General features: G+C 40.7%; 1 protein-coding gene across 2 annotated transcripts; it reads right to left on the bottom strand.

Moving 5' to 3' along the window:
• Positions 1-10,189: 10,189 nt before the first annotated feature.
• On the bottom strand, positions 10,190-11,224 carry LOC149186930 (uncharacterized). Of its 2 annotated transcripts, none has more exons than XM_089412704.1 (3): positions 10,707-11,224; positions 10,524-10,600; positions 10,190-10,423 (listed from the first exon to the last, which is right to left on the bottom strand). In XM_089412704.1, exons 1-3 carry the CDS (start codon positions 10,875-10,877, stop codon positions 10,345-10,347), a joined length of 327 nt encoding a protein of 108 aa, XP_089268830.1. In that variant the 5' UTR covers positions 10,878-11,224; the 3' UTR covers positions 10,190-10,344. The 2 variants fall into 2 exon arrangements, with proteins under 2 accessions (XP_089268830.1, XP_089268831.1); XM_089412705.1 differs by having other exon boundaries at positions 10,713-11,224.
• Between the last annotated feature and the right edge of the window lie 541 nt (positions 11,225-11,765).

Here is an 11,765-nt window from a genome sequence, read left to right as displayed (position 1 = left end):
CTGGTCTCTAGAGTTTTGGTGTTTAGAATCGATTTACTGTCATCTCATTTTTTATTCATCTTATTTTTTGTTCTTCGTCTTAATGTTTTACCTAAAATGTACTATGTAAACGAGATTCACCCTTGTTCTTCGTCCCAATGTTTGACCTAAAATGTGCTATGTAAGCAAGATTGTAGTGTAACTTTTAAATTTTTTTAGTTTAATTTATCTATAATCTGATAAATATTTATTGAAATAATAAATTTAAATAGTAAACTCTCTGCAAATCAAATCAATTATAAAATACAAAATTTATATATACTCAAAAACCCAATTTAAAATTTAACCCAAATATCTTTCACCAAACCACAAACTCCAGAAACATATTAGACAACGCTGACAACATCAATCTATTTTTGAACGATCACATCCACATACACAAATTGTACCACGTCATTTTTGCCAAGTCAACTCCTAACCTAAATTTCTCGGAAAGTGTGCTTTCATCTTTGTGCCAACTCAACTCTCGACACAAATGTGCTTTAACTAAATTTCTACCAGGCTAGAAGTGAACTCTGTTATAGATGGTGTTCTTGAAATTATGTTTTTGGTTCTCAAGGGAATTGATAGAAGACATTATAGCATAGTTGTCCTTTATTATCATTATTTCATTTTCAGATTAATCAGGGATAAAGGATTTTAAATCTATCTCAAAGGAGAAAGAAATGGGATTTTTTTTTTTTTTTTAATTTATATAATAATAAATTTATCAGGTGTAAATTTATCATCAAGTGTATGGATGTAATGACCCCGGTAACTTGTAATTCTGGATAATTACTGTGGTGAAAACGATATGAGTGGTAACTTGTTATTATTAAAAGACATTGTTAATTTTGAAAGTGAATATAATAGACTATTTTGCACATGTGTATTGATGAAATGCTGGCAGCCTCCAAAAGGAGGATTTTCTATTAAAAGAAAATAAATCAGTTATGAAACTGAAAAACAACTGCCTCTCACCCAAGGAAAAGTCCTGGGAGGAAAACCTCTGGGCTGTTGATGAACAGGCAGAGAAGAGATTTCCAGAGAGAGAGAGAGCAGAGTGGAAAAAGAAGGTTAAGTCTGGTTGTGACCAGATAACCCAGCACAGTAGTGCATGAGTCTTGTTGAGGGCTGCAGGCCTGCAAGACGGCTCGGGGGGAGAATCCAGTGCAAGTGGATCTCAAGGTTGGGAGGTTAAGAGCAAAAACATTGCAGGTGACTTCTGAAAGTAAGGACTTCAGTAGCAGGAATAACCAGGTACGCTTCCTCTAGTTTGGTTAAAGAAAATGAACAGGTATTAAAGAGTACAAGTAGATACAGAAGTTGTATTATTTCCTTTAAGTTATTGTGATATGGTAGCTAGGATAAAATTACAGTTTCTTCTCCAAGAAGCTGTGATGGAAAGGTGTGACTGTGGTCACATCTGTAAACCGTATTCACTTAAGCTCGCACAGTTACAATGTGCTCAGCATGAAGTCAACTGAGAACTGTGGAAATGGTATGAGGAAACGGTACCAAATAACAGTAGGGAAATCAGGGTATTAAACTAAACAGAAAACCTTAATAGTGCACAGATCTGGAATGTAAAGATCTGAGAAGCCGGGAAAAGCCGAGCTAGCTATATACAGTATACTGACACAGAATCTGAGCTTGCATGTAAATGGTAACAATATATAAGTCAAGGCTATAGTTACAAATTTTATCTGCGTATAACTGTTCATTAGATTAATGCTGTGTAAGCCAAAACGAGGTAATGTAAATGAAATGTTGGTACGTGAACGATACAGTATTAACCAGTGCCGTGTGAGCATGAAATATCATATAAAACCAACAACCCAGAAACTATCATTCCAACCAATAGCTGTATAGCGGAATATTAATAAGAAAACAGTGCTGTAAAGAGAAGCATCGTATAGTTAATAACAATGATGCTCGTCAAACCCTAACATCAGGCTTGGAAACGGTTACATTCACAGGTAACAAGCCAAAGTATCTGAGTATATTGTACAGGAACTAAGTTATAGCATCGAACTAAAAACATCAAAGCAAGCATACAGTCGAATAATAGCCATCTTAACCTGCTAGTTGGAATTACGGCAAAGATTGTGCGCGGAAGGGTAGACTCTACATTCATATCACGAATGCAGGACTAACCCTTGTCGCTGTATATATGCATATAAAGAATGTGAACCGAACTGTAGAAAACAAATACAAGTGAAACCTTCCAGAACTAAATCATAGTAACCCTATTGCGGTGAAACTATCATAACTGTAAACATTATCGAGTATTAGAAAGGAACAACAGCGAGGCACTCCGAATATCAAACTCCCATATGCACCAGTAACGAAGAATCAATTGTCCATTAACAGATATTGATAGCTTTATATTCAGGAAATAGCGTTCGTTAAGAAACTGTGAAAAAGTATTACAATAGCCATGAAGAAATCCGGACCGGGAAACAGCGGTGAGCCGCAGGTGTTAACTATTGCAAAAGTACATAAATTCATACGTATCCTTACAAATCTGTCAATAGCTCGAAAGAGCTTCCAAATAAACAGACAATGACAGACGAATCTGAGACCCTAGCTATTTAAATACATAAAAATATAAGTAAGGCGTGAAAGCCATGACCCTAGGGTCTCATGCTGGACAGACCGGCATAATGAGGCCGCCAGATTAAGTGCACAAGGGTTTGGAACACTGTATCGGACTTGAGACAATAGGCAGAACACAAGCCCTGTCTCAGCTGTAATCACCCCACAACATTACATTAATTCACCATCAAAGAAACCGTAAGCGAAATAGGCATACCTGTAAGTGCCGTAGCAGCCAAACCCTCCGGCACGCTGTGGAAGACAAGCTGTGGTCAGCGTCGGACCTGTACCCAACTGTAAGCAAACAACGAACACAGTCAGGGTATAAGAAGATTACATGAATACCAACAATCTGAAAGCTAACCGTAAGTGTAAACCTTAAAGGGAACGCGGATCGAACCTGTACCTGGCAGGAAGAGATGAACCAGGGAGGTTGCAGAGTAACCTGTCGAAGGAGCTCAACTGCTGCTAAGGGAGCAAATGAACCCAATGATGAATCCGGTGGACATATATATGAAATGTCAAACCCTAAAATGAGCTGGGCCGTCTGATGAGGGTGAGCGATCGCCATCGTTGGATTAGGCGGGAGGCCTGGCGCAAACCCCAGAGCAGGTCAACCCTCCACAAGACACATGGACAGCACGTGAAGTTGAGCCATCTAGCCACGGAGAGTTGTGAGCTGGCTCCGTCGTACTGCCATTTGGCGTTAAACATTTATATCGGAATGGTAAAGCAATCAAAGCCAACACAATAACATATATGATATCAAGCATTGGTATTGCGGAAGCTTAATTGAGGAGAATAGTTAAGTTTTATATGTTTGTGCCGCTATATGGATTGACCAGTATTTAAGTAAACTAATATATGCTTAAGGGGGATACGTCTGTGAAAGATGTGGCGGGTTACACATAAGATTAGGTGTATAGTTTAGGGTGTGGGTAATGGGGAAAATTACCATACCATATATATAAAAAAAAATTTCTTTTACTGTTTTTCTTGAATTATAATGAGATCGTGACAATGTGGTATCAGAGCAGAGGTTTCAAAACTGTGGCCTCTGGAACAGCAAAGATCATCTTATAATGTATATATAGAAACAATGCAACTAATTGCCTTTCTTGTGTACCACCAGGAGAACCATACAGAGACAGCTACCTGCTAGCAGTTAATAGTAAGATGGAGGAAATGCCGGGAGCTGGCGGCATCCCTCAAGAAAATGCTGAGCTGTGGGTACAGCTTGGTGCTGAGACACGCAGTACCAATTTGGCGATACTGCAAACTGTTCAGGAGCTGAAAGGTGAGATGGCGCGTCTACGAGAGGACAATGCGCGATTAACAATGGAACAAGAAAGAATACTGAAAAGCTTGTCAGATAAACAAAATCCACCCTTAGCCAGCCCTAGTGCAGAACAACAAAGGGGCACTGAGGAACGGGATTACGCACCTGAGCTTTCAGAAGAACAGGAAGACCATTCTGATAATGTGCAAGAGCAGCAAACCTCCAAGCGACAGAAAGTGGAATTACAGGGAGAATTCCGAAAAATCAAACCTCCACTTTTCGATGGAGAGCAGGAAGAAGCAGCAGAAGCCTGGTTGATTAATATTAATAAATATTTTCAACTTTATGAATATGACCAAAATCTGAAGGCGCGGCTGGCTATTTTTCAGTTGCAGGGCAAAGCCACCTTGTGGTGGGAAGAGATTAAAATTGTGAAGGGAGTAAGTGAGCAAAGCATAACCTGGGAAAAATTTCAGAAATATTTTAAGGAGAGGTATTTAACTGAGCGCTTTTATGATGAGAAGGCGCGAGAATTCCATGACTTACGGCTAGGACAGCAGTCCATGGACGAATTCATAAATCGCTTCACTTCTCTGCTTCGTTATGTGCCATACATAAAAGAGGAGAAGGCCAAGGTGCAGAGGTTCGTGAGTAGCCTACCAGCTTATATAAGGGAACGGATTGAGTTTGACAATCCCCGAACTATGGATGAGGCAATTCGGAAGGCTAGAATTTGTTACCAGCAGAACAAACAAAAAGGAGAAATTCCAAACAAGAAATGGAATGAAAGAAAAGGTAGCAGAATTGCTGGAAACAACAAAGGCAGCCGTGGAAATGGTGGTAAAGGAGCTGGAAAGGGGCAGTTTAACAGAAGCACAAACAAGGGTACCTTCCGGGCTAAGCCAAGCGAGAGCAGGATCAGCGAACCACCTGCTAGATCGGAGGTTGAGGGAACCAGACCTCCAGTTCAGTGCTGGGTGTGTGAAGGACCGCACTACGCTAGAAATTGTCCACAGCGTAAAAGAGCTGATCAAATATCTCAAGTCCATGAAGCCTCAACTGTTGGGGATGTGGCGCGCAGCGTACCAAGGATCAATGCAGCCTTAGAGGACCGGCAAGCGGAATACCAACCTTCCATGGTGGAATTCGAAGGTAAGATCTCAAACCTTTCTGTAGCTGTACTTATTGATCCAGGAGCTACTTTAAGTTATATTAGTCCAAAAGTAGTGGAACAATGTAAGCTACCACCGGAAAAGTTCAAAAACCCATGGTTGGTCCAGTTAGCTACGGGAGCCAAAAGACGGGTCCTAGCTAAGGTTAATAACTGTTCTTTCAGTATAGCTGGACAGCCCGTAACAGCAGACTTGAATGTACTACCATTAGGTTCTTATGACATTCTTATTGGTATGGATTGGCTGGAAAAGCATTGGTCATTGGTGAATTGCAAAACCAAGACCATACACTACAAGGATGACTCGGGACAGCAGCAGGAATTGCAGGGAATTAGACACCCTGTCCAGATTCGACCTATCACTGCAACTCAGTTAGCTAAATGTATTAGAAAGAAATGTCAGATCTATGCCGTACAAGTTGGTTATGCAAACCAGAAGGACAAGATGTCCGCATTAGGCAATATTCCAGTGGTACAGGAATTTACAGATGTCTTTCCTGAAGAGGTACCGGGTCTGCCTCCAAGAAGGGACATAGACTTCACTATAGAGTTAATACCGGGGGCAGCACCAGTATCGCGGGCACCGTACCGGATGAGCATACCAGAGTTAACGGAGTTGAAAATGCAGCTCCAAGAGCTGTTGGAGAAACAGTACATACGACCCAGTGTGTCACCCTGGGGAGCTCCAGTATTGTTCGTGAAGAAGAAGGATGGGACCCTTCGCATGTGCATAGATTACCGGCAGCTGAATAAGCTCACGGTCAAAAACAAGTACCCTTTACCCAGAATAGATGAACTCTTTGATCAAGTGAAAGGGGCAAAAGTGTTTTCCAAAATTGATCTGCGATCTGGTTATCATCAGATCAGGATTAAGGATGAGGACATTGCCAAAACTGCTTTCCGGACACGCTATGGGCACTACGAATTTGTAGTGCTACCTTTTGGTTTGACCAATGCACCTGCTACTTTTATGTGCATGATGAATAGCGTGTTTCACAGGTTTTTGGACAAGTTTGTACTGATATTCATTGACGACATATTGATATATTCTCGTTCCCAACAGGAACATGAGGAGCACCTTAGATTGGTGTTACAAACTCTTCGGGAGCATCAGCTATATGCTAAGTTCAGCAAATGCGATTTCTTCAAAGAGGAAATTCAGTATTTGGGCCACGTGATTACTAAAGAGGGAATTGCAGTTGACCCCGAGAAGATAAAATCTATTATGGAATGGCCTATACCCAAAGACGTTGCTGATATCAGATCCTTTATGGGGTTAGCTGGCTATTACCGGAGGTTTGTGGAAGGCTTTTCTAGGATAGCCTATCCTATCACCTCATTGCAAAAGAAAGGAAAGATATTTAGATGGACAGCAGAGTGTCAGCAGAGTTTTGACCGCTTGAAGCACCTACTCACCACTGCACCCATCCTGAGGATCGTTGATCCTAATAAGGATTACGTGGTGTGCACCGATGCAAGCAAGGAGGGCGTGGGAGGAGTACTAATGCAGGAAGGAAAAATAATAGCATATGAATCAAGGAAACTAAAAGAGCATGAGCAGAGATACTCTGCTTACGATTTAGAGTTAACTGTTGTTATTCACGCACTAAAGATGTGGCGACATTACCTTCTTGGGAAGAAATTTCTGTTGTTAACAAATCATCACAGTTTGACGCATTATTTCAGCCAACCTACCTTGAATGCGAGACAAGGCCGTTGGGCAGATTTTCTAAGTGGGTTTGACTTTGAAATAAAGCATTTAAAGGGCAAAGAAAATCGGGTGGCAGATGCCTTAAGTCGAAAGGTTCATTGTTTATGTGAACTTTCAGCCAGCAGGTGGCGGAGTTCGCTGGTTGAACAAATAAAAGCAGCAGCCAGTGACGACTCTGAATATCAGCATTTAAAACAGCAGGTACAACAATCTGATAATGGAAGATTACAGCAAGGGTACACATTAGATAATGCTGGACTGCTGTGTTTTAATAAGAAAATGTATGTACCTGACTCAAATGACCTTAAGAGGCTGATTCTAGATGAGTTCCACATCAGCCACTACACTGGCCACCCAGGGTACCAAAAGATGGTCACGACACTCAAGAAAGAGTATTACTGGCCAGGAATGAAGAAGCAGGTAGTGGAGTACTTGGCAAGGTGTTTGGAATGCCAGCAAATTAAGGCTGAACATCAACACCCAGCGGGACTGTTGCAGCCTTTGCCTATTCCGGAATGGAAATGGGAAACCATTTCCATGGATTTTGTAACCGGGTTACCACGAACAAAGAAGGGCAATGATTCTATTATGGTCGTGGTTGATAAATTGAGTAAAGCAGCGCACTTCATACCTGTGCAGTCCACTTACAAGGCGGTACAAATCGCGCATCTCTTTATGAAAAATGTGTTCTGTTTGCATGGATTGCCAAAGGTAATCATATCAGACCGTGATGTGAAATTCACTTCCACCTTTTGGAGAACATTGTTTGCCGAGTTGGGCACTCAGTTGAATTTTAGCACGGCTTATCACCCACAGACCGATGGTCAAACTGAGCGAGTCAATCAGGTATTGGAAGACATGTTGAGGGCGAATGTGATGCTAAAACCCAGTCAATGGGAAGAGTATTTGCATCTGGTCGAATTTGCCTACAATAATGGGTATCATACCTCAACCCAGCTAAGTCCCTTTGAGGTCCTATATGGGCGAAAGTGCCGCACACCCTCAAGTTGGGGTGGACCGGAGGATAAGCTGAGTTTGGGTCCGGAAATGCTAAAAGACATGGAAGATATGGTGAAGAGAGTGCGAGCAAATTTAAAGGCTGCACAAGACAGACAGAAAAGTTTCGCAGACAGGAAAAGAAGATTTACAGAGTACAATGTTGGTGACCATGTGTTTGTAAGGATTCAAACCAGAAGGAGCACACTGCAGTGGAGTGGGTGCGCCAAGCTGGCTCCTCGATACTTTGGACCGTTTCAGATTTTAGCTAGAGTGGGGCCAGTGGCCTACCAACTTGCTTTGCCCAGTCATATTAAGATTCACAATGTGTTCCATGTTTCTGTCCTAAAGAAATATGTATATGACCCTAAACATGTTATTCAATGGCAAGATGTGCGGGTAAGAATTGATCCGGTTGTTTTGATTATGCAGCTATATTCAATAGGAAATTGATTAAAGTACTGGTTGTCTGCAGGTCGAACCGGAAGGCGAGGTCCTGGTCGAACCACAGAGCATTCTCGACCGGAGAGAAGTGCGGCTGCGGAAACGGGTTATTACCCAAATTAAGGTGCTGTGGCAGCACTATGGCCCTGAGGAGGCTACATGGGAAGACGAGGAACTTTTCAGAAAGGCTTACCCGAATTTATTTAACGAGAATAGACATCGGGACGATGTCCAATCTCAGGGGGGGAAGATGTAATGACCCCGGTAACTTGTAATTCTGGATAATTACTGTGGTGAAAACGGTATGAGTGGTAACTTGTTATTATTAAAAGACATTGTTAATTTTGAAAGTGAATATAATAGACTATTTTGCACATGTGTATTGATGAAATGCTGGCAGCCTCCAAAAAGGAGGATTTTCTATTAAAAGAAAATAAATCAGTTATGAAACTGAAAAACAACTGCCTCTCACCCAAGGAAAAGTCCTGGGAGGAAAACCTCTGGGCTGTTGATGAACAGGCAGAGAAGAGATTTCCAGAGAGAGAGAGAGCAGAGTGGAAAAAGAAGGTTAAGTCTGGTTGTGACCAGATAACCCAGCACAGTAGTGCATGAGTCTTGTTGAGGGCTGCAGGCCTGCAAGACGGCTCGGGGGGAGAATCCAGTGCAAGTGGATCTCAAGGTTGGGAGGTTAAGAGCAAAAACATTACAGGTGACTTCTGAAAGTAAGGACTTCAGTAGCAGGAATAACCAGGTACGCTTCCTCTAGTTTGGTTAAAGAAAATGAACAGGTATTGAAGAGTACAAGTAGATACAGAAGTTGTATTATTTCCTTTAAGTTATTGTGATATGGTAGCTAGGATAAAATTACAGTTTCTTCTCCAAGAAGCTGTGATGGAAAGGTGTGATTGTGGTCACATCTGTAAACCGTATTCACTTAAGCTCGCACAGTTACAATGTGCTCAGCATGAAGTCAACTGAGAACTGTGGAAATGGTATGAGGAAATGGTACCAAATAACAGTAGGGAAATCAGGGTATTAAACTAAACAGAAAACCTTAATAGTGCACAGATCTGGAATGTAAAGATCTGAGAAGCCGGGAAAAGCCGGGCTAGCTATATACAGTATACTGACACAGAATCTGAGCTTGCATGTAAATGGTAACAATATATAAGTCAAGGCTATAGTTACAAATTTTATCTGCGTATCACTGTTCATTAGATTAATGCTGTGTAAGCCAAAACGAGGTAATGTAAATGAAATGTTGGTACGTGAACGATACAGTATTAGCCAGTGCCATGTGAGCATGAAATATCATATAAAACCAACAACCCAGAAACTATCATTCCAACCAATAGCTGTATAGCGGAATATTAATAAGAAAACAGTGCTGTAAAGAGAAGCATCGTATAGTTAATAACAATGATGCTCGTCAAACCCTAACATTAGGCTTGGAAACGGTTACATTCACAGGTAACAAGCCAAAGTATCTGAGTATATTGTACAGGAACTAAGTTATAGCATCGAACTAAAAACATCAAAGCAAGCATACAGTCGAATAATAGCCATCTTAACCTGCTAGTTGGAATTACGGCAAAGATTGTGCGCGGAAGGGTAGACTCTACATTCATATCACGAATGCAGGACTAACCCTTGTCGCTGTATATATGCATATAAAGAATGTGAACCGAACTGTAGAAAACAAATACAAGTGAAACCTTCCAGAACTAAATCATAGTAACCCTATTGCGGTGAAACTATCATAACTGTAAACATTATCGAGTATTAGAAAGGAACAGCAGCGAGGCACTCCGAATATCAAACTCCCATATGCACCAGTAACGAAGAATCAATTGTCCATTAACAGATATTGATAGCTTTATATTCAGGAAACAACGTTCGTTAAGAAACTGTGAAAAAGTATTACAATAGCCATGAAGAAATCCGGACCGGGAAACAGCGGTGAGCCGCAGGTGTTAACTATTGCAAAAGTACATAAATTCATACGTATCCTTACAAATCTGTCAATAGCTCGAAAGAGCTTCCAAATAAACAGACAATGACAGACGAATCTGAGACCCTAGCTATTTAAATACATAAAAATATAAGTAAGGCGTGAAAGCCATGACCCTAGGGTCTCATGCTGGACAGACCGGCATAATGAGGCCGCCAGATTAAGCGCACAAGGGTTTGGAACACTGTATCGGACCTGAGACAATAGGCAGAACACAAGCCCTGTCTCAGCTGTAATCACCCCACAACATTACATTAATTCACCATCAAAGAAACCGTAAGCGAAATAGGCATACCTGTAAGTGCCGTAGCAGCCAAACCCTCCGGCACGCTGTGGAAGACAAGCTGTGGTCAGCGTCGGACCTGTACCCAACTGTAAGCAAACAATGAACACAGTCAGGGTATAAGAAGATTACATGAATACCAACAATCTGAAAGCTAACCGTAAGTGTAAACCTTAAAGGGAACGCGGATCGAACCTGTACCTGGCAGGAAGAGATGAACCAGGGAGGTTGCAGAGTAACCTGTCGAAGGAGCTCAGCTGCTGCTAAGGGAGCAAATGAACCCAATGATGAATCCGGTGGACATATATATGAAATGTCAAACCCTAAAATGAGCTGGGCCGTCCGATGAGGGTGAGCGATCGCCATCGTTGGATTAGGCGGGAGGCCTGGCGCAAACCCCAGAGCAGGTCAACCCTCCACAAGACACATGGACAGCACGTGAAGTTGAGCCATCTGGCCACGGAGAGTTGTGAGCTGGCTCCGTCGTACTGCCATTTGGCGTTAAACATTTATATCGGAATGGTAAAGCAATCAAAGCCAACACAATAACATATATGATATCAAGCATTGGTATTGCGGAAGCTTAATTGAGGAGAATAGTTAAGTTTTATATGTTTGTGCCGCTATATGGATTGACCAGTATTTAAGTAAACTAATATATGCTTAAGGGGGATACGTCTGTGAAAGATGTGGCGGGTTACACATAAGATTAGGTGTATAGTTTAGGGTGTGGGTAATGGGGAAAATTACCATACCATATATATAAAAAAAAATTTCTTTTACTGTTTTTCTTGAATTATAATGAGATCGTGACAATGGAGTTTATTTTTTTTTAAGTTTTGGGTTTAAATTTTATGAGGAGAGGTTGTCCATAAAAGTTATTTTTGAAAATTAAAAACTATTTCAAAAAGCCTCTAAAATTCACACAATCTTAATAATAAACATCGCGTGATAAATGGTTAATCTTCTTCTATCTAATAAACAAACTAACCTTAAAATAAACTCAATATAATTTAAAAAAATATCTATAAATTATAAAAAATAATAAAAAATTTAACTAACAAACCCAATTATTACTCATACACATATTTTATACCTTAATAATTTCATATAAACAAAATCAGTAATGTTTAATTGACTCATGGTCAATTAAATCAAAATTGTTTTGACATTGTTTCTTACCTAATTATTATTTTTATTTAACTTTATCTGATATCTATTAGTTTTTATAGGATTACAACTTTCCATTTCCCA

Source organism: Pinus tabuliformis, chromosome 3_1 (genome assembly GCF_031772625.1).
Source record: "Pinus tabuliformis cultivar Carrire ecotype Pingquan chromosome 3_1, CPIR1, whole genome shotgun sequence".
NCBI lineage: Eukaryota > Viridiplantae > Streptophyta > Pinopsida > Pinales > Pinaceae > Pinus > Pinus tabuliformis.
The sequence above is the reverse complement of the archived record's forward strand: the minus strand, read 5'-3'. Positions and strand labels throughout refer to the sequence as shown.